Source organism: Rhineura floridana, chromosome 8, assembly GCF_030035675.1.
Source record: "Rhineura floridana isolate rRhiFlo1 chromosome 8, rRhiFlo1.hap2, whole genome shotgun sequence".
Lineage (NCBI taxonomy): Eukaryota > Metazoa > Chordata > Lepidosauria > Squamata > Rhineuridae > Rhineura > Rhineura floridana.
The window spans coordinates 18,218,316-18,242,291 of record NC_084487.1 but is presented as its reverse complement, the minus strand read 5'-3'; the positions used below and the strand labels follow the sequence as shown (position 1 = coordinate 18,242,291).

At 42.1% G+C, this 23,976-nt stretch overlaps 1 protein-coding gene across 3 annotated transcripts in view; it reads left to right on the top strand.

The window, feature by feature from the left end:
* The window catches only part of PDE3A (phosphodiesterase 3A), a 437,665-nt gene extending 423,162 nt beyond the window's left edge, over positions 1 to 14,503 (top strand). For all 3 annotated transcript variants that reach the window (XM_061638443.1, XM_061638444.1, XM_061638446.1), the window contains exon 16: positions 400 to 14,503. In XM_061638443.1, coding sequence (XP_061494427.1) covers positions 400 to 638 — 239 coding nt within the window. In that variant the 3' untranslated portion in view covers positions 639 to 14,503. The remainder of the gene's footprint in view (positions 1 to 399) is intronic.
* Positions 14,504 to 23,976: the final 9,473 nt, after the last annotated feature.

Here is a 23,976-nt window from a genome sequence, read left to right as displayed (position 1 = left end):
GCCCTTCATGCATGCAGTTGTTTTATTTTACAGGGTCCACACAATGTCATTGACATGTGCCAGCCTGTTCCCTCCTCCATTTAATGCAAATTTACCCTTTCCAAGAAAAATCCAGTAAGTTTTTTTAAGAAACTGCTGCCAACCACCCATTTGAGATATCTGGGTGATCCATTCACAGTATGAAACCCCCATCTGTAAGTACCCCCACTTTGAACATAGGAAGCTGCCTTATCTGTCCATCTAGCTCAGCATTGTCTACACTGACTGGCAGCAGCTCTCCAGGGTTTCAGACAGGGAATCTTCCCAGCTGTACTTAGAGATGGACTTGCTGCATGCAAAGCAGATACTCTGCCATGAAGGATTGCAGCCTTTAGGTCTCACTTTGCTTGTGTTTTGCAGGAAAGAAGAGGAGGAAAATCTACTGCCAAATAACACAGCACCTACTTGAGAACCATCAGATGTGGAAGAAAGTCATTGGGGAGGAAGAGCGAAAAGCCGGGACAGAAAAGCAGGCTCTGGAGCAACCACTGGTGTTGCACCAAGCCTCTGAAGAAATTGAGGCTATCAAAGAGGAAGAAGAGGAAAAAGGGAAGGCCAAAGGGGAAGAGGGAAGCACAGCTGTTGAGACAAGCCAATGACAAGGATAGGAATTTGAGCAGTATTTGAAGACAAGGATGACTTGCGTACCAGTTCCTTTTACAAGCCAGCACAACATTTAGACACAACACTGTAGAAATACGGGATAATGCACCTACAGCTGTTTAAGTTGTTTCTCTTTACTTTTTTAAATATATATAGATACACACACACACACATATTTTGTTTAAACTCCTCTGCTCAAAGATGCTTTTACATTGCAACACCAACTTTTTACAGACATTTGTACGGGGTGGGGAATTATAAATATACAGTATATATATATATATATATATATATATATATATATATATATATACACACACACACACACACACTCATATACATATACTCTCTCTTTTTTTCTTTCTCTCTCTCTCTGTGGGTGTGTATATATATATATATATTAGCCAGGGTTTGTCAGCTACATTTTTCTTCATTTTTTGTTCATTTTATTTTTTTAAGTGATGACATATTATGGTAACTGTGATACAAAAGAAAAAAAGAGACGATGTTTCTAAATGAGAGGCCTGCTCACAGTGAAGTGAGTTGTATTGTGAGTACATTGCCCTTGTTCTTGCTCTCTGTGATGTGGTGCCATTGAAATTATGAATGAAATATTGATACAATCTGCCAACAGGATGGATGTGATGTTGCATTGGAAACTGATTGTGGCACTAGAGTATGTTGAGTCAGCACTTGTGCATAAGGTCCAACCCCAGAATGTCACAAAAATGGCCAGCACCACACAGGGTGTCATTTTTGTTTGAAAATGAGATCTGCGCTTTTTCTTTCGAAGCGTTGGAAAGGCTATATTGAAGTACTCCATTTTTTCTTCTTCTGCACAACTCAGAATAATCCAGATAGGTGTGACCCAGAGCAGCAAAAAAGTTGCTGGCACTTGTCCATAATGTCCAAAGGTATTCTCACTTTTTTGAAACAGAAAGCTCTGGGGAGAAGTATTTGCATGGCTCCCTGCAATACATCCCTTCATAATAATCACAAATTTCATTATGAAAGAAGAACCATATCAACCATTCTCATTTTTATGTTGAGTAACAACTTGAGATGCTTGGTCATGGCTTATTGTAATTTTTTAAACTGGAATTTGTGGAACAACCATCAAATTTGTCACCTGGGCATCTACATAAGTGACATACAAACTTTCAGTGAATACATTCTGCATTGATTTGTTTGCTACAAAACCTCTGTGTACTGTACAGCATTCTGGAGCTGCATGCACAATGAGTGCAAAACATTGGCCAGACCTCATTGGTAGTGACAGGGAAGCTATATTTTGGCGAAGTTTGTCCACCGTTACTGATCTTCTCATAGAGGGGTGGGGAGCTTGTGGTCCTCCAGATGTTGTTGGGACTCCAACTCCCATCAGCCCCTGCCAGCGTAGCTAATGATCAGTGTTGATGGGAGTTCTAGTCCAACAACATCTGGAGGGCCATAGGTTCCCCACTCCTGCCTTAGAGGAACCCATGACAGATTTCCAAGAAACTCCACAGTTTGGAAACTACTGATCCAGATGCCAGGGTCAACTTCCGGCACTACAGCATGCAGAAAACATCTGTGCAAAAGGAGGAAAAAAACTTCTGAGTGGTGGTGTCCTCCTACTCCTCCTTCAAAGTAGGAATTAACTATACTGTTGCTTTCCAATGAAGGTTGTTTCCCATGTAGCATTTGATGTCCATTGGAAAGGTCATATATAGAGTAAGTTTTAATTTAACTTCTTCCTTATATCTATGCTTGCAAGACTACAATAATCTGGCAACTGTGATGTATTAGGTTGTAAGACCCCCCCCCAAAAAAAGATCTTTAAAGAGGCATGATGTGTGTGTGTGTGTAGAAAATAGCATCAAGGCCTGAATGCACATTTTCACTCTTTATTTTTCTCTTTTCATTGTATTTATAAGTTCCCTACTGTTGCTAGTGTGAGATGATTATTATTTTTTAAAAAGGAGGTTCCATTCCCAGCCTTTAAATGCAGCAAGATGAGAGATGTGGAATTGTGCAGGATCTTTTATGTCAAAAGGCAAGTACCTTTTGCAATGCTTAAACTGAAGAACATAGATGTTTGTCCCCCTTGATTGTGTGTCTCAGCAGCCAATGAAAGCGAGGTCGAAGGATGCTACTGTGCAGCAAGAAGGCTGCAAGGAGGCATTTTATTGCTAATAGGGCTTCTCAGATCCTCCTTGATCCAACATCAGGATTTTTATTTACTTCAGGATTTAGTTTTGCTGTTTTCTTTGTTTGTTTTTTTTAAAAAAAAAACACATTGAGAAGGTCAGGTCTGCAGGAGAGCCTATGATTTCTTTGATTGCTTAACTGATTTTATTTCAAGTGATTATCTCCTTGCCTGTGATTATTTTTTGCTCATCTATATGTAAATATGGAGACACCTTTGGGGTCTTGTAGATAGTAAGGGGGAAGGGCGGGATGTTTTTGTACAGATAATTTGAAAAACAAAAAGCGGGGGAAAGAAACGAAACCAATTTTTAATAAAACATAGCCATTCGCTTGTCTGACAAATAAGATCTTGCATAATTGGTAGTGAGACTTTAACATTGGTCCTCAGCATCAGGGTTTACCAAGGATACTGAATTTCAGCATCAGTCCAGCCAATGATCACGGCCCAACTGAGCTTCAGTAGTACTGTATGTTGAGAGGGATCTGCCTGCATATCTGAAGGTGTGCTCAGAAATCCCCATGAGTGTGCCATCCTTGAAACCAGTACCTTAAGTCTCTTGTGTGATGCTTCAACAGTGGCTGTTTTCACCACCTTCACTTGCCTACTTTTCCCATTCTTGCTTCTCAGGGGCCTTCATGTATCACACCCTGCATGCAGCAGTGGAATCCACTCCAGATTTTAGTCTGAACTTTCAAGGAGCTGCCCCAAGTTCTGCAGCACCTTGGGCAGTTCCTCAAAAGTTTGGAGTAAAACCTGGAGCAGATGCCGTTGCCTCACTGGCACGGAGCCACCAGCCACCACAGCCTGCAAGACTACAAGCATCACTCACCCGTACACAAATTAAATGTTTGCCAGGGAGACAGATTTTCAGCATCAGAGTCTAGTCATTCAGTGTCCCTGACTTCCTTCAGCTAGGAAAAAGTCTCAAAGGCAAGTGAGAGAGACCTGTGGCCTAGAACTGATTGGCAAGCTCTTTTCCTTCAGTCAAGAACGTCTCTGAATTCTTGTAAGTGGTGAAAGTGGACAAAAAAGAGAGAGAGATTGAAGTGAATCACACTTTGGGCATGACCACCTCTTTGCACATTGTGTTTCCTAAGAGTACATCTGTGTGGTTTCCCTCCAGGGGTCATCTCCAAATGTAAAATATAGATATATCGTATAGATACACTTGGCAAAGATCTGGGATTAGTTGCAGCCAGGACCAACCTAAAACATTTTGTTGTCAAAGGCAAATGATAAGATGGCACCCTCACCCCACTACAGAAGACAACGTGACTGGCAGTTCAATCTTACTTGGGCACTGTTGGCGTCCCCCATCACACCTGAGGACAGCAGGCTAGTTTAGTGGATACAGCCCTATTCTTCAGCCGCTTGCCACCCCCTGCCCCTCCCCCAGCATCTTCCACCTGAGGCGGCTGCATCTCTTTTTGTCATGGTAAGGCTGGCCCTGCTTACAGCTTCCTACTGAGTGCACTTTGTGGAAACAGCAGAGTTGTTGTGTGTTGTGTGAAATGGCCTTTATTTCAAAGTTTAAGTGTCCCAGATCTGTAACATGCCAACATGATGGAATGATTGCAGATTCAGCCCTTGCTGTAATTTTCAGTGCTTTTCTCTGTCCCTGTTTTAATTGTTAATTCTTATCTGTAGACACTTTGCCCTTCAAGGTTTTGGACATAAGACTTAAATCTGGCAGTATTTTTAACAGCTAGTTGGCACTGTTGCAGGAGAGGTTGCTGCTCTGTTTCTCTTTCCCTCATCCTCTTGTTTCCACAATTTCTGCATGCAGAGAAGATCCTCTTTCCTTTCAGGGCTGGATGTGTTCCCATTTTATCCCTACTTTTCCAGGACTTGTAGGTTTGTTTTAGTTCTTTTTAATGCAAATCAGATTATCTAGGGAGTCTCTGTAGCTTATGCCCCAAAGGGACATGTGCATGGCTCCCTCCCCTCTGGTAATTTGGGGATCAGATTTCTGAGCAGCGGAGAAGGATGTCAAAATAGGGATGTGGGAGAAAATTGATTCAGTTTGCATTTAAAGGTGACTTTGCCTAATTCACACTTCTTGAAGCAATCTGTGAACCAAAACCTGCTCATCTTTTAAAATTTGTAATTCTCTGAATTTTCCAGTTCAGTTCTCCAAGTAATTAATGTGTTCAAATGCACATACAAGGTAAAAAGTGCATAAAAATGTATATATTCGTGAAAGCAGCATGCACAAATACATTATATCAGGGATAATTCCTTGCAAAAATGTGTGTATCGGGCAAAATTGCTTTAAAATTGTGTGTATTAGGAAAAATCCACTCTAAAATGCTGATGAACTTTCATGAGGACTTACAACAAAATAAGACTTTCCAAACCAATGTGGAAATGTGGAGAACGGAACTTAAGACTTAAAAATGAGAAACTGAGAAAAAGTGAAACTGACAGATTTGTCCATCCCTCCTCCAGAGCTCCCGTGTCTGCACAGCCCTCCGGTTTGATGGAGAAGGGTCGGGGGTTATAGTTGTGTATAGATTAAAATACAAGGTGTGCTCTGAGCTGCTGATATTTTGAAAGCAATTGCAAAAAATTGCTAACTTCACCAAACATGGACTTAACAAAATGCTTGTGGCTACAGGAATATTCCTCTTAGCAGTTTTCCCTGAAGCATGGCAGTGACCACAATCCAAACTCAAATATCAACGAGTTCACAAAAATTCCAGTTACTATGCATGTGGGCTTATCATTCTTAGGTTTTTGTTTATTTGTTTTGCATGTCCTTTCCATGTATCATGCCAAACGCATTTCTCATGGTGGCCAGACCACTGGACCATATGTTGATAAACTCAGAGTGACAACGTCAGGCCTTTTTCATCAGCCTGCCTTCTTTCCCAATAAATAGAGCAACAGTTTGCATTTTTTTCTTTCTTAAAAGTTTTTCAAAAACCACTCTCTGCTGAAGAGGGAGGGAGACCCTAAAACGACAGCTCGGAGCCGTCAGTATAGTCACAGTAATTGCTATAATGGGGAGACATTCCAAAGCAAGGCTCAAATCTGCAAAATATTGTTCATAAAAAGTACCTCTGCTAGAAAACTAGTGGGACTCCTTAGGTGAGGAAGAGAATATTTGGAAGGACAGAGTTAACTTTGGAATCAGGGAGGAGAATCAGAGATATTCTTGATTGTCTTTTGTCAACCCTGATCCTCAGAAATAGGTCTCTAGTTTGTTTCCAATTTGCTAACTTAGTTTCTGTAGTGTTAGTGTGGCTGTTGGTCATTCATAAATCTTTATTAAGGGTAAGGAGTCTCTAATTAAACTAGGTCAGAAATGAAGAGCATAATTCGATCCAGACAGTAGAGAGAATATAACAGTAGTAAAGGTGAAATAGTCATAACAATAGAACATCCCAGCTGGATCAGGCCCATCTAGTCTAGCATTCAGTTCTCACCAGAGCTTGGAAAAGTTACTTTTTTTGAACTACAACTCCCATCAGCCCAATCCATTGGCCATGCCGGCTGTGGCTGATGGGAGTTGTAGTTTAAGAAAGTAACTTTTCCAAGCTCTGGTTCTCACAGTGGCCAACCAGATGCCTATGGAAAGCCCACAAGTAGAACCCAAGTGCAGTAGCCACTTTCTACACTTGTGATGCCCAGCAACAGGCATTCAGAGGCATACTGCCTCCCAACAGTGGAGGAAGAGCATAGCCATCAAGGTTAGGAACCACTGATAGCCAGGATTAGATACATTTACAGAGGACAAGGCTATGTGAGGATTTGAACTCAGGTCTCCCAGGTCCTCATCCAAACCCTAACCACTATACCACACAGGGAATGGCACAGTACAGAATATTGCACCTCCTACACAGCCCCAAACATTATTGGTGTGCTGGACTACCCGGTAACATCCCCTTAAAGTATCAATTTCAGGAAAAAGACTAATCCTTTGGGAAATATTTTTATGACACACAGGCTTTTTTGTTGTTGTTGGCTGCAAGAAATATAAGTGGCTTTATCCAGAGCCAACTATGTGTGCCCTTCATTGTTGGGGTTCCAATGGGAGAGCTTCCATATACGATGTAACTAGGAACCAAACACCAAAGAATTGTGCCATTTCTGGCTGCAGACTGGCCACGTTGCTTGAAAACTTGAGTTTCCCCTAGCTGGCAAGCACGATCCCAACATAATTAGCCTTGAAGTAGATGGGATTTCAAACTTCGATGGTTGAACTGGAAACATGAGAAGAAGGGGGAAGACCGAATCACAGTGATTTCAGGGCAGAGAATGGGTGTTAAAATGTCTTCCACCTTACTTAGGCACTGTATGTCTGTTTTTAACCCTCAGAAAAGTTCCAAATCAGCATTAGGCACTGAATTTGGGATCTGCTTACTTACAGTTTAGGCATTAATCTCTTAGAGGCAGTCTGAAACTGAGCATCTTTTGTTTTTGTCACTAAAGATGCACCAACCCCTGTTAGAGAAAATGTGGACTGGGACAGAAGGAACTGTCACTACAGGAAACACTCATAGTGGATTCATACCATCATACATAATGATGGAAGTTATGACAAGCAGGGCTGGCTCTATTATTAGATGGAGTGAGGTGGCCAACTTAGACAGCAGATACTGGAGAGCAGCGGTGACACCCCTCTGGCTGTTCCTCCTGAACCCCCCCAGCTGTCCCCTCTAATGGAAGACAGAGCTGTGAATGCAACCTGGCCTGTTCTGGACCTCTTAAACTAGCCTGGCGCCTCAGATGTGGTGGAGAACACTCTCTTGCCAAGATCGAAGTAAGATTCAGCTGCCACTGACAGTCCGGTGAGCTTCTGTAAGCAGAATGGAGAGGGGGTTCCATGTTGTCCTTTGCTTCAAACAGTAAAAAAGCTTGGGCAGACCTTGATGAAAAACCAGTGAGGACTCTATATTCCATACACAAAGAGTCACACTTCTGATTCTAGTCCTCCACCAAAATATTAAACTTTCTGTTCACAATTTTCAGTGTGTTAAACCTTCATGCTGACAGCCTATCTGTGCCTGAGACAGAATGAGAAGTTAGATTTCTAGACTCCACCATTTCAAATTGAGAGTGGCAAATTGCATTGATGAGTGCCCCTCTATATATTTTTTAAAACACCTCCCTGCATGCATGAAACTGGTGCTACTGCTAGACTTCTCTCTGACCTGCTAATTTTCTGCATGTTAAGAAGGTTTTTTGTTTTGTTTATGTGAAGGAGCTTTTAAAGATTTGAATCCCAGCTTGCGGTATGAACTGATACAATCCAGAGTTCTACTCCCTGGTTCTGAATAATGCGGACATCAGCTCTCAATAATACCTAACAGCATGATTACCTATACAGGCATAGTTCTATCAAACTAGGGGGAAACTTTATCAGAATAAGCTGTCATTGAATAGGTGCCCAACTGGTGTAGGAGTTCAGACCCATTTACTTTTCATCAAAGAAGTGGTATTTTAGAAAACTCCATCAATAAACAGCTGTTCATTCAAGGCTTTAAAGAAGAATCTTTAAAGATTCTTCTTTAAAGAATAACACAAAAAGAATAATTTTATTCTTTAAGAACTGCATGCAATAACAAAGGTGAACTGAGTTATTCAATGAAAGAACCTTCTAAAATGTAAAACTTAGTGTAGCAATGCCTTCTAGAGCAGTGGTTCCCAACCTTTATGAGCACGGGACCCCCTTTATAAGCTGAAAAAAAATTGTGACCCCCTCCACCTAGGGAGGCAGGCTGGCTGCCAGGAAGGAAGGAGGGAAGCAGCCTTTCTTTACAGGCTTGCTTCTTTTTGCTTCACAAAAAGCCCTCTCCTCTCATTCTAAGTAAGGGCGCTGTCAGTAGCGGCAGTGCAAGGAGACGGGAATCAGTGATAGTAATCCCCTCTTCTTCCTGGTAGCTCCACCCTCAGCCTCCTTTGGCATCTGCCATGTATTTTATAGGCAGATGCCTGCCCTTAGTGCACCTGAAAGACGCTCTGGTGTTTCAGCAAAAGGCCTCCCCTCTCGTTTGGAGCAAAGGGGAGGTGTCATCTGCAGCGGCAGTGGAAAGCAGACAGTGTCGAGGGAGTGAAGACTTTTTTTAAAAAAATTAATAAATAATTCATTTCTTTACTGTTCACGGCCCCCTCTGGATTACTTCGTGACCCCCCTGGGGGTCCTGGCCCCCAGGTTGGGAACCACTGGCCTAGAGAAAAACTGTGCCATTCTCTGAAATAGAATTTGGAATGAAATCAGAAGCAACATTTTCTTGATTACATTTCTACAGGAGGCAAAAAAAATGGCATTGGTGTTGTTCACTACATGGGACTTGGCTGAACATGTCATCAAATATTGCCACCTTCCAGACATTTCTTCAAAAAAAGGCCTAGTGGTTAAGTGACCTCTGTGGGTGGTATTCAGCACTAGTCCTCCTCAAAGTAGACCCACTGAGATTAATGGACATGACTTAAGTTAACTGATTTCAGTGGGTATACTCTGAGTAAGACCTAGCTGAATACAATTCTATTGCTGTTGCATTATTAGTGGTTCATGTTTTTAGGGCCATGTATGTGGCATAGTGGTTATGGTGTTGGACCACAACCTGGGAGACCAGAGTTTGAATCCCCACCTAGCCATGAAGCTCACTGGGTGACCTTGGGCCAGTCACTGCCTCTCAGCCTCATGAAAACCCTATTCATAGGGTCGCCATAAGTCGGAATCGACTTGAAGGCAGTACACACACGTATGTATCATTGTAAGTCAGGACGAGGACCCTGTCACCCTCCCGATGCTGATGGTTCACAGTTCAAATTGTTCCTGGGGCTGATGGGAAATGGAGTCCAACAACATTTGGAGGACCACAGCTTCTCTATCTCTGTATAAAATGCTTCAGAAGCTAACCGATGAACATATGAATCTACCTTTTCTTACAAATAAGTACTGAAAGGCAGATACACCTTTTTAAATAGTAACAACAACAATAATAATCTCAGTATAAAAGTAAATATGAAGGATCAACTTTGTGGTTTTCCCTCTCTTGACAGGTTGGTGAATTAAATTATATCATGATAGTAGACTATGGGTGTACCCAATGGAGTTGATTAGGAGGTTACGAGAAAAGGAAATGCTACATCACACAATAAATAATGTGTGTAATAGATTTCATATCCTCAGGAAGCAATGATGGCCACTAAGGTCAAGGCTCTAAAAGGGGGGGGGAGGAATAGACAAGTTCATCAGGAGTAAGTTGATCAACATCAAATTGAACATGATAGATACATTAAACTTCTAAGACCAGAGGGAGTGGAATACTTCCAGACACCAGATGGCAAAGCAACCCTGAAGGGTTGCTGACTTCATTACCTGTTTTTCCGTTTATAAGAGGCACCTGACTAGTTAGCAGCCATTGTTGGGAAAATCATGTTGGGCACGATGGACCTTTGGTTGGATCCAGTGGAGCTACTTATGTTAAATCCATCTAAGTCTAAGAGTATTTCCATATGGCTCAGTGGCAGAGCACCTGCTTTGCATGCAGAACGTCCCAGGTTCAATCCCCAGCATCTCCAGGTACTTCTAGAAGAGACTTCTACCTGAAACGCTGGAGAGCCACTGCCAGTGAGTGTAGACAGTACCGAGCTGGATGTACCAATGGTTTGACTCAGAATTAGGCTGCTTCTTATGTTCCTTCCTGTGTTCCTAATTGTTTCAACATGGAATTTGATCATACCTGTAAAATGCCATGTGGTAAATGTTTGGCATGGTAGACAGTGAGCAAGTATGGCTGATCACTCCATTTTGTACAGAACGTATAGTTTGCCTGTTACTCTTTGATTGACAGAGGCTGAGGCTGTTAGTTATGAAGGAAATGAGGGGGGTAAGACAATATTTTTAAATAATAGTTTAAAACAGGGATAGGGAACTTGACACCTGCTGGTTGTTGTTGGGTTCTAAGTCCCATTAGCCCCAGCCAGCACAGGCAGTGATTAGAGAAGATGGGAGCTGAAGCCCAACACCATCTGGAGGGCCACAAGTTCTGCATCCCTAGTTTAAAAGGCATCTTAGGCCTGAACTGTTCTATCTTACATCAGTTGTAATGTTGCATCTTTCTAGTGTTACTTTGAAGTCAGTGGTCATAGGTTCGATTCATCATCTCTGTCTTTGTTTACTGCAATGAATTAAAAGTTTGCTCTGAGTATGTGTATGGAAAGAAGGCAGGTTTTTACCCCCTCAGCTTGGTTATTTCGTTCATTATATGCAGAATGTAGAAATATCACTAGAGTGTAAGAGATGGTCCATCTTCTCGATCCAGTTAGAGTTGATATTTATCCTGGAGTTATGAAGACAACCAGTATTTGTTTTGTTTGTGGAGGGGCTTTTCGAATGCATCGTTCCAAGTTAAAGATCAAAGACTGAGATTTCACAATTTTGAGTTATGCTTTTAGGGACAAAAAATAATGCCTTCCTATTTTTCCAAGTCTAAACCTGATTTTCTTTACCGTAGGCATAAAGAAAGTTTGTAGGCATTAAAAGTTTTTCTTTCCCATTTCCATTCTTTTTTTAAAAAAACAACCCTGTAGCCTAGAAGAGGAACCTGTGGCCCTCTAGGTGTTGCTGGACTACAGCTCCCATCATACATGACCATTATCCACGATGACTGGGACTGATGAGAGTTGGAGTCATAACAGCGTCTGGAGGGCCATAGGTTCCCCACTCCTCCTGTAGCTCATGTATTGTATGTTTGCTAACATTTTTACAAATGGGGTTCAAGGTACCCTTGATATTTTTTGTAATCTTCCAATTATTTTCATGCTTTGATCCAGAGTTTCATGTGCACACATGACGCTCAGAATGCAAGGACTGCTCTGTCCATTTCATTGACCTTTCCTGATCAGCCCACAAATAGAAAACAACAGTGAGTGGATGCTCTCCTCCGGTGAAAGAAATGGGGAAGCTCTTGCAGGCAGGTGAGCTCCATACACATATTGGAGCTCCAGCATCTGTAATTACTTTGTGGATCAGAGTGTCTGAGTGTGAGTGGTAGAAGAGTTGCAGCCGCTGTATTTGGACTCACATCTCAAGCATTTGCTTTTTCTATATCTCTGGTAATCAGTCCAAGTGACTCACATGCTATTAGTCCTGATACTACCTGATCAGCCTCCTGTTTTACTGGAGAGCCATGTTAAGGGAAGGGGTGGTGTGTGGAAGGCCAGTGTCCCACCCCACCCCCAAAAGGGACCTGCTAGCCATCTTGTCTCTGTTTGGCAACTGGAAGACCCAGTTATGACTACTGAGGGGGTCAGATTTGGCCCATGGATTCCCCAGTTGCCAATTTTGGCTATACACCATTTTGTCATAGGCATGCCTTTTCATGTGTGTGATCCTCATCCCTTTGCATGCACCAAGTTCTGTGTACAATATCCCAGAGCTTGGAAAAGTTACTTTTTTGAACTACTGCTCCCATCAGCCTAATCCAGTGGCCATGTTGCCTAGGGCTGATGGGAGTTGTAGTTCAAAAAAGTAACTTTTCCAAGCTCTGCAATATCCACACAGGATGATACTCAACTGTTTGTTTCCAAGATAAAAGTGCATAATCACACTTTGTCACAATTTAAATATGTTCTGCAGCTACATCCAGTAGTGATCAGCTAATCCTCCAAGGTTAAAAATGGAACTCCAGGCAACCCTCTGAAAGATGAATATGTACTTGACTGTCATAAGACTTGAAGCCAGTTCCTTTGTTAGTGCAAAATTGATATTGAAGCAAATGGAAGTTCTCTCTCTCTCTCTCCCTCGTAAAAGCAAGTCAGTCTCATTTTTTCCCCCAGGAAATCATTTTGCTTCCTAATGCGCGAGGTGTGGAGCGCCTCCTATACGCTGTACCTACTGATGATGCATGAGCTCTTTTCTAATCAGTCTGAGCTTTTGGCAGATCATGGTGGTCTTAAAAAAAAAAAGACTCCATTCTCAATGTTTCCCTAAATGGGTGTGTATTTTTCTTTATTTTTTATGAGTCTCTTTGCAGAGTTTATATGTGTTATCTTTCAGATTTCCTCTAAAGCAATAGCTCAAGTTATCTGTTTCTTAAAAGAAAAGAAGAAGAAAACCACAAAAAGAGGGCATGATCCAGCCAGAGTTCACCACTTCCGAGACCTATTCAGTTCCATGAATGATAGTGAATGTGGTGATATGGAAGGTGATGTTCAACTACACCTGGGGTGGGGAACCTGTGGCCTTCACTCCAAATGTTGCTGAATTGCACCTTCCATCATCCCTGGCCATTGGCCATGCTTGCAGGGGCTTGGGAGTTGTAGTTCAGCAATATCCGGAGGGCCAAATGGTCCCCATCCCTAAACGATGCACTCTGCCTCTGCTGCATGGCTTCCAAGCCTTGTTGCTATTTCTCTGCGACAAAGTGGATCTGGGAGGGGGTCGGGAGAAGTGGCAGGTGGAAAGGGCAGCACTTAGCCCTCCCCTTGCCAGTTGCCCTATCCCAATTACTTCCCCCCCAAGCAAATATTCTGTCACAAACAAGATCTTGGATCATGAGAATGTAGCTCAGGGGTGGTGAACCTTGGGCCCCGGGGCTAATTGTGGCCCTACAGTCCTCTCTATCTGTCCCTCTGGACCATCCCCACATTACATCGCCTTCTCAGCCACACCCCTTTCCCCCCGACCATGTCCCTTGCTGCTTTACACCATTCTTTTTGCCTGGCTGAAATATCTCCTTGAACTGTGATCATGCCTCTTGCTTACCTGGGCATAGGATAAAGAGGGATGTGTGAATATTTGTAGAAACTAGCCTACTGTACAAAGGTAAAATTTGCTCCTCCCACTTTTATATCTGGCTCCACCCACCACTGGGCATGTGACCCTATCCCCACCCACCCCACAGAAGGAATGTGGCCTTTGGGCCCGAAGATGGTTTCCCACCCCTGAGATAGCTGAAAGGGAGATGGAAGGAGGAAAGCTAGCAGCCTGGAAGGCCTGTGAAGTTCCTTTCTAAGGCTTCTGTCTTGTACAGACAAATTTGGGAGTAAGTTCCATTGAAGTCAATAGGACTTGCTTCTGAATGGGACTGTGCTGTCAATTTCTCAGTGATTTGGAAGTGATTTGGCTGATTCATACCCAAAGGAAGCAGAACTGCCAACCAAAGTAGGGGGAAGTGCTCATCAGTATTTGTACATGTCCATTTTAACATGGTGTTCTTTTCACTAAGTGTACTACATGCATTAATTTATATTTATATATTGCCAATATTGTTGTAATAACCAAGCCTCCTTTTTTTTCGTTTTGAACACTTCAAGAACAAGGCCTTGTATTTTTTTTTTCAGGTGATGCTCTTTCACGGACCGACTGAAATCTTTTCTCCTTTCACTGATAACCTTGCACTTAAGACATGTAGCAATACTTAATATATTCCCTTCACGAGTATTTGTTAAGTGATTTTTAGTTTAATGGCTGATAAATGTTTTGTACAAAATAGATTCTGTACAGGGAAAAAACAAAAACAAAGAGAAATCTTTTAGATAAACATTATTTATTTTTACTGTTTTTTGTAAGTTAGACACTATAATGATGCTCCTTTTTTGCCAGAATTACTGGAAGTGCCTCTTGGTATAAATGTATAATAGTAAATATGTATTCAGAATTATTAGAGATAACCTGTCACAAAAAATGAACAATGTGGATGTTGCAATGTGAAGAAAAACATAAATATAATTCTGTGGTATCATACTGCTTCCTGGTCTCTCTTCATTTCCTTAGCAAGGCTGGTACTCTGATGTTACTTTCTGCAGGAAAAATAAAATTAAAAGCCACAAGTGTCACAAGGATTAATGCCCTAATACTAATGACAATAATACAGCATTTGTAGACCACTTTCAAACGTTTCACATGACATTGTCTTACTGTAATCCTTACACCATGGGTGGGGAACTTGTGGCCCTCCAGATGTTGCTGGACTACGGCTCCTGAGGTCCCTGCCCATTGGCTATATTGGCTAGGACTGATGGGAGTTGGAGTCCAACAACACCTGAAGAGCCATTGGTTCCCCCACCGCCTGATGTCACTGGAGCATCCCAAGCCTCTGGGTTCAGTTCAATTAATTCTGCAGCATAAGATCAGCATGAATAAATGAGTGGATACAGGGATGGGGAACCTGTGGTTTTCCAGAGGTTGCTGGACTACAACTAGGGATGGAAAGATCTGTCAGTTTCACTCCTCTCAGTTTCTCATTTTTCCAAACTTAAATCCAGTTCTTTAATTTCTGCAGCACTGTGCCATTTTTTTAAAAAAAAATCCTCATGAAAATTTGCCAGCATTTTAATGCAAATTTCTCCTAATAAATACATTTATGCATGCAGTGTTGACAAATGTATAAGTTTTTGAAAGTAATTTCTCCTAATACAATGCATTTTGTATGTTATTTTCAGTAATATATTCAGTTTGCACTATGCAGCTTTGTAAACATTGGTTGGTTGGAGAATTGCATCACAAAATCTAATTAAGAGCAAGTTCTCATATTGTTTCGGAAAGTGGCAATTTGATAGATTCACCTTTAAATGTGAACTGAACCAAATTTCAGTTTGGAGCCAATGACAGTAAGTGTAGACAGTATTGAGCAAGATAGATTGTGGCCAAACTCACTATGAGGCCTCTGTCTTGAACATATTTTATACATACATGCATGCATACATATAGTACAAACTTCACACAAACTATTAATACTTCTGCTAATAATCGTGATAACCCCAGCTGTAATGTAGTGGCAAATTCAGAAGTGCAGGGTCCCTTCATGATAGTAACACCGTGCCCACTCACAGCTATGTCTGTCACTCCCTTGCTTGCTCTCAGTTGTCTCCACACCCCTCAGTCCTTCCTGTGCTTGCCTTTTTCCCACAACAACAGACGTTCCTAGGAGCCAACATGAGAGTGTGTTAGCTACTGAGAAGAGTCTTCTCAGTGGCTGACTCACCTTTCACTCTGATTGGCTTCAATTAGCAGGAAAGGACAAGCATGATAGAAGGTTCTTCTCAGTGGCTAACACATTCCCCTTTCATGCTGATTGGATTGTAGGATGCTGAAGACATAGGGACCTGGGTGGAACCCTGCACCCCCAAAAATAAGGGGTCTAAGACCCTCCAAGACCCCAGACAACTACACCCCTGAACTCCACGCTTGCATGTATCCATGATGGAAGACTTATAGAGCAGCCTGATTCTATCTTAGTAAGTGTCACTGATTTCAATGGGACTTGCTCACCAGTAAGTGTGCATAGGGTTGCCACATATTCCAGATGGCCACAAGGACAAAGCAAGAGGAGGAACTGCAGAACACAAACAGGTGAGCCCAGCCCCAGGAAAACTAGTATGTCCTTGGACGGTAGGGATGAGGCGGGGAGAGAAATTTGTTTCAGTTCAAATTTAAAGGCAAACCTATCTGAGAGCCAGTATGATGAAGTGGTTAGAGTGTTGGACTATGACCTGGGAGACCAGGGTTCAAATCGGCAATGAAGTTCACTGGGTGATCTTGGGCCAGTCACTGACTCCCAGCCTAACCTACCTCACAAGGTGGTTGTGAGGATAAAATGAAGGAGGAGGAGAACCATGTATGCCACCTTGAGCTCCTTGGAGGAAAGGTGGGATATAAATGCAATAATAAATAAATCTCACATTCCGAAAAATGTGCAAACCGAAACACAGCCATCCTTCAAACTTTGTATTTCTCCAAATTTTGCAATGTATTTCTCCAACCATATAATGTGTACAAAAATGTGCAAGGTAAAGTGTTCATAAGGAAGCAGATAGTAGTGAAAGCAACAAACAAAAATGCTTTGTGTTAGGGGAAACAGCTATGCAGAAATGTCTGCATTAGAAGAAATTTGCAGATGAAGGACTTTTTTAAAAAAATGCAAATGGATGTGGAAATGTGGAGGACTGAACTTAAGATGGGGAAAATGGCAAACTGAAATTAACAGATTTGTTCATCCCTAGCTCATGGGACTTGAAATCCACACAAAGAAACATCATTCTGCATCACAAAAGCATGCTGAGTCCCAGATCAAGTGAATCCATGGCAATCAGTCTGAAAAATCACACCTTGTGGATTCTTGCATGTTCTTCATTTTGTAAAAAAAATCCACAACCATTACTCCTCAGTTAAAAGAGCAGTTCCCAACTTTCCCCCTACTCCCCACCTCCCTTCTACCATCCCAACAACCTCCCACCTCTTTTTCTTTCTCTGCCAATCCCCAACACGCACTCATTCACCTGCCATCTACACCAGGGACAGCCAACAAGGTGCCCTCCAGATGCCGCTGGGCTCCAGCCCCATCACCCCCTGCTCTCTCTTCTAGATGTGGGATCATATGCACTTACCTAGGAATAAGCCCCATTTCGTTCAATATTTCTGAGCAGACATGGTTAGGATTGCCCTGTAGGAGAATTATTTGGGCTATCGCCTTTCATAAACAGCTGTATTTTGTTGGAGGCACAAATTGGACTGAGACATTAATCTTCTACACATATTCCTGGTTTGAGGTACAGTTGGAGCATAAAGCAAGTTAACAAGGTGGACAACAGACATCCGAAACAAAGTGCAGACTGATTCATTAGATCACTAAATATACCAGACATGTGATCCACCACATCCAAGTGGGAAGCATTTTTATTTGAAAAGAGTGCTTAATTATACTCTCTTCATGACTTGTTTTTCAAGGCCATTGCTGCTGGAAGGGGTTGTTGTAGGAGGAGACGGACCACCCTGGTGAGAAAACTAATCTGATACTATTAAGGACCACACACAAATAAGGTGTTTTGGTTTTTTGGTTTTTTTTTCTCATGTGCAAAACTGTTACAGAAACAAAATCCCATTCCCCACTTAGAATCTTTCCAGGAGGAATGGAAAGCACCTTCTCAGGAGTGTTATTTTGGGCTAAGTGGCAGAGGATCCAAAGGACACTAGATGCACTCAGATGAACGGAACAAACTTCACAGGACAGTTTACTGGCCTTATCTTAGGCCCCGTCTGCACTAGAGACCCCTATTCCCTTCATAAATTCCCAAGGTTTGGTGGGAAGGAGGATTGGTTGTAAAACAATCTACAGTTCCCAGGATTCTTTGAGAGAAGCCGTGATTGCTTAAAGTGGTATAACACTGCTTTAAATGTATACTGTAGATCAGCCTTTCCCAACTGGTGTGCCTCCAGATGTTGTTGGACCACAACTCCCATCAGCCTCAGCCAGCATTGCCAATGGCTGAGGCTGATGGGAGTTGTGGTCCAACAACATCTGGAGGCACACCGGTTGGGAAAGGCTGCTGTAGATGGTGCCTTAGAAATAGTCTAGATTAAAAATTAAGAAGAAAGTAAGATTATGATCAAGAGGGTGGAGTAACTCATCTGTGAGGAAAGATTACAATTGGCTGTTGTTTTAGTTTTAAAAAATGGCAGGTAACGGGGGCCTGTTAGGCAGAGCTTGGAAAAGAGCATGGCGCTGGCTGGGGCTGATGGGCGTTGTAGTTCAAAAAAGTAACTTTTCCAAGCTCTGCTGTTAGGGATGTATAAGGTTATCCTTGGTGCAGAGCAGAGGTTTCCAAACTGTGGTCTGTGGACCACCAGAGCTCTACAAGCTTCATTCAGGTGGCCCCTGGCCTGTCCGCATTAAATATGCATTTAATCATATTTGTATTGCTTCTTTGATTTCTTACATTGTATTTTATTGTAGTTACTTCTACGGAATGGCAGTGGAAATACCAGAAATCAAACAAGAAATAAAATCTGAGCTAAAAAATCACACAGCATCCAAGACAGTGCATTTCAATTGCTACAACAGGTGGAAAAATCAGGAAGTGGTTCACCAAGACCATCAGAAATTTTCAAGTGATCCATGGGAAAAAAAATTATGGAAATCACTGGTGTAGAGAAAGTTCTTCCTCTCGCATAATGCTAGAAGGTCTTCACCCAGACTATGAACTTTGCTACAAGATGTAGCCATGTCCACCAGCCTGAACAGCTTTATGAGAACAGGAGTCTAAAGCTATCAATAGCTGCTAACCACAATGACTATATAGCATCTCCAGTATTAAAGGCAGTAGGCTGGGACCAACAAGTAGGAGAGTGCTATTGCACTTACGTCCTGCTTGTGGGCTTCCTAGAGGCATCTGGTTGGCTACTGTGAGAACAGAATGCTGGACTGGATCTTCTGATATGAACCAGCTGTTTTCTTATGTTCTTCTGATATGTTGTGATTTTCAGAGCATTTTTGTGCTTGCTTTCTAGACTCAAGTGCAGATAAAGATGTTCTTTGGGAATAATTGCACATGGTCTGAAATACGGTGTGGACCTTTCCCCGTCACTCTGCACAATGTGCAATATTGAAAGTAAAAGAATGAGAGGCATCCATCTTTCTCAGACTCATAACAACACAATTTACACAGCAGGAAGCACATGGAATAATGTTACAAAATATTATGAGGCCTCAACAATTGAAGAATCGTAGGGCACTTGCACACTGTCACTATTTTGGGGTGGAATTCAATCCAATACCAGCAATTCTGGGTTGTGCAATTATAGTTGATTGGGAGGTATTGCACAACTAACCTGCTTCCTTAAAAGGTCTGATTTTTTGTGATAAGGGAAGTGATTCCTATGTTCTACCTCCACTGTCGGATGCATTCATTCATTCATTGGTGATCACTCGTGGCTGAGTAAGATAAGGTATTTGCTTGGACACCTGTGCGTGAATTTGTTTTATGTGGGGAGATCGGCGCATGACAATCAACACACAATCTTGACAGAAAAAGGCATTGATCCAATGGCATGGATACCACGACGATTGGAAGTCTTTTATCTGCTGCAGCTTTCATCCGCCTTCACAGCCGTTGTAATGTACACATTGTTATCCACCGCCTGTTCTGCCGTTGAGGACTTTCTTGGATCGTTCTTTGTCTGGTTCCTCTCCCTTGACCTTACCGCCATAGGTGACCCTGCTGGGAGTATATGACTCCCGACAGCATCGCTCACAGGGTTCATTGGAACACGCAAGCCCACTCACCACTCCAAGGTGAATACCAGTTGCTGGAAATTGCAAGTGGGGAGAGTGCTGTTGCGCTCAGGTTCTGTTTGTGGGCTTCCCATGGACATCTGACTGGCCATAGTGAGAACCAAGTGGTGGACTAGATAGTCTTTGGCCTGATCCAGCAGGGCTGTTATTATGTTTTTATGCTGAAAAACAAAACAAAACATAATCACTCTTATTTGGTGGTGGTTCCCGTTCGGATGAAATCAGCTGCATTCTCATGTGGCATTCCCTTCCAATGTCCCTTTTTGTGTGGTGTGGCTATAAGAAAGATTTGCAAGTGTTAATTTAATCTTTGCAAGTATATGACTTTATCATGACAGACTGTAACAAAATGTTCCTTTTGCCGAGCTGAAGGACTTAGGGTCCAATTGCAACTGAATGTATGTCACTGGGAACAAGGAGTCTGATTTCCAATGTTAGGAATTCCTCAATTAGTAACGGCAGCCATACTTTTCTACCCACACCTTGCCCACCACTTCTAATCTCCTCTGAACATTCACAGCTTCAGGGAGTACTGGATGTGTCCTAGTCCAAGGGCCACATCTGGCCCTTAACTGGGGGTAGGGAGGCTAGAGAAGAGAGAACAGGAGGTTGGGAGAGGGAAAATGGAGATCCACAACAAATGGAGCAATCCCCAGTTACTGAGAATTACAAATAGGTATGGTAGATAAATTCAATTCAGTTCAAATTTAAAGGTAAACTTACCAAATTCACATTTTTTGAAACAGTATGCAAACTGAAACACAGTAACGCATACATATAAATGCAGATATTACTGAAATTCATACCCAAAAAAGCTTGACAAGCATCACTAGCTAATCCACTGCATCACCCAGCTCTGCAGTCCTTTGCTGTTAATGCAAAGCAAAGTTATTCCTAACTCGTTTACCTCTATGTGACAGTTTGGTATTTGAGACCGAACATTGTCTGGCCCTCTTAAATGCTTTGCTGTTAATGGTACTGAGGATAATATGCCATGGGATAACCTTCGATGTTGCATATTGCAAAAAAAAAAAAAGGCATTCACAAGAGGCTAATTTGGAGCTTAGTTAGTGACGGAGCTTCCCCTTTGCTTTGGAAATGGAGATGGTCTGTCTCCTTGCAAACACAAAAGAAGAAGAATGAAATGAAACGAAAGCAATCCCAGTAGCAATGAAATTACTACTCAACAACTTGCGACATTTGGTCGGTGCACTTAGCATGCTCAAATTTCATTTTTTTAAAAAATAGCACTGTGATGGCAGTCTGTTGCTTTCTTCATTTTGTATCTTGTATCTTGTATCTTCAGGTTTCAGAAAAGGCTACAACAGAAAGGAGAGCAGGAATGGGCAAATCTGTTCCTTCATTTTCTTATTTTCTCTTATTCTCTTATTTCTTATTTTTCTTATCTTAAATTCAACTCTCCACGTTTCAATATCTGTAATTTTTTTCCAAGAAGCACCCATAAAAATCCATCAGCATTCTAATATGCACTTCTCCTGATATACACATTTTATATGCAATTTTGCAAAGCAATTTTTCCATAATATAAAGCATTTGTGCCTGCTACTTTCACTAACGTATGCACCTTAATGCATATTTACCCTAGTATATACATTTTTGTACACATTACTTGGATGGAAAACTGCACTGCCAAACTCAGAGAAGTGCAAATTTTAACAGATGACAATGCTTCGGTTTGCATATTGTTTCAGAAAGTGAGGATTAGGCAGTTTCACCTTTAAATGTGAACGAAGTTGAATTTCTCCCCCATGCCTACTGGAGAGGGAATGCTGTACATCGAGTCATAGTATTTGGAAGATCTACTTTTCTAAAAAAGGGTTTTTTTATTCATGATCAGCAGTGAATGTCCCCAGCAATATAATGTAATGTGATGTTCTTTATGATTGAGACACTCCTGCGTTGAGGACAAAACCTAGTCTCTCAACCAGCTTGTGAGGTAGCTTAGACTATTAATTCATTACATTTATATCCCACCTAGGGATAGAATCTCCTGAAATCCTTGATGTCAGCCTTAACTGTAAACCGCCCGGAGAGCTTTGGCTATGGGGCGGTATATAAATGTAATAAATAAATAAATTAACCACATTGGGTTTTTTCCCCCAAATTCCCATGTCACTCCTTGATCTTGACAAGAAGTCATTTAGTTTTTTTAATAAAAAAATGTTTTGCTAAAAATATGAACAATTCATGCAGATTATATGCATTATTATACATATAATATTAGACGCATATACATTCCAGGCTTCCTAAAGTAACCATCACATAAACAGATTCATACAACAACAATGCATATAACTATCTATACTATATTTTTGTATGACGTTATGATGTCACACAGCTTGATGCACAGGCATAGTAGTAAAACATCTTACAAAAAAGATGGTGACCTAATTGGCAGCAGAGGGGGGTGGCCACAGGGGGCAGAAGGCCGAGCGGCTGGTTTGGAGGCCTGTAGGGGGGTGAGGGTAACTTTGGAGCCCATGGCCTGGGTGGAAGGCTGGTGGCGGCAGCAACAGCATGGAGGTTTGGCAGCACCTTTGGTCATCCATGGGGGGAAAGGAGGGAGCTTTGGCAAACTGGGGGGAGGGAAGGGACGCGTTAGTGACCTGGGGGAAGGGGGAAGTTTTGGTGACCCATGGGGAAGAGGGAGTTTTAGATACCTGTGGGGGAAAGGGGGACCTTTGATGATCCATTTGGGGAAGAGGCAGAGCTTCGGTGACCCATGGGGGAAATGGGGGCTTTGGCAAAGGGCTGGAGAGCAAAGTGAGCAGGGGTAGAGCCCCTAGTATAGAAATACTTGTGTATTGATACTTATAAAATCTGACAATGCACAAACAGCTTGGACAGAAGTGGGCACTTGAGGCAAGAAGTGGGTCAATGTGGTAGGCAAAGTTCAATCAGATCATAAGTACATAAGAAGAGCTCTGCTGGATCAGGCCAGAGGCCCATCTAGTCCAGCATCCTGTTCTTACAGTGGCCAACTAGATGCCTGTGAGAAGCAGGACCTGAGTTTAACAGTGCTATCCCCACTTGTGATTCTCAGCAACTTATATTCAAAACCATACAACCTCCAACCATGGAGGCAGAAGACAGCCATCACAGCTTGTAGCCTTATCCTCCATGAATTTGTCTCATCCTCTTTAAAAGCCAGCCAAGTTGGTACCATCACTACATCTTATGGGCATGAATCAAATATGCCAGATTCTGTGTATAAATCCATTTAAAACAGATTCCTTCTCCATCCCTAAGCCCATCTTTGCTCCAAAGAGCTCAAGGTGGGATACAGGATTCCCCATTATCGTTTTAAAAAACGTGTGAGATAAATTAACCCAAGAGAAGGAGATTGTCCCAAAGTCAGCAAATGAGCTTCATGGCTGAGTGGGGATTTGAACCCTGGTCTCTCAGGCTCTAACTATTATACCACACTGGCTCTCCAGTAACTAAGAAAGAATCATGTTTTCAAGGCTACCAAGCAAGCTGCATGGCTGAACAGAGATGTGAAGCCAGATATCCAGGTCTAACATTGCAGATATTGGCCATATCTACATTTAAAGCACTATTATAACACTTTATGGCTTCCCCCAAAGAATCCTGGGAACTGTAGTTTGTGAAGGGTGCTGAGAGTTGTTAGGAGACCCCCTCTTCCCCTCACAGAGCTACAATTGCCTGAGTTTAGTTAAACTACTCTGGGAACTGTAGCTCTGTGAGGGGAATAGAGTTCTCCTAACAATGCTCAGCTCCCTGTGCAAACTACAATTGCCAGGATTCTTTGTGGGAAGCCATGGCTGTTTAAAGTGGCATAGTAGTGCTTTAGATTGTAAGGTGCAGACAGGGCCACTGTAGTAACAGACTGTCTTCTAATGGATACTCATAATCTTGATTGCCATTTAGTTACAATTCTACTTGTTCCGCTAATCCCACGAGGTTTTAATTGTGCAAATGCGAGAAAGCATTAGTGTCAATATTTTTGTCTGTCCCACACTACTGCCCCTCCTCCATAATGACTAAGTAGCTAAAGCCACAGCAATACTCTGGTTGGTGGGTAGCCAACAAAACAAAACAAAACAAAACACCTTGAGCAGATCCCTACTAGAT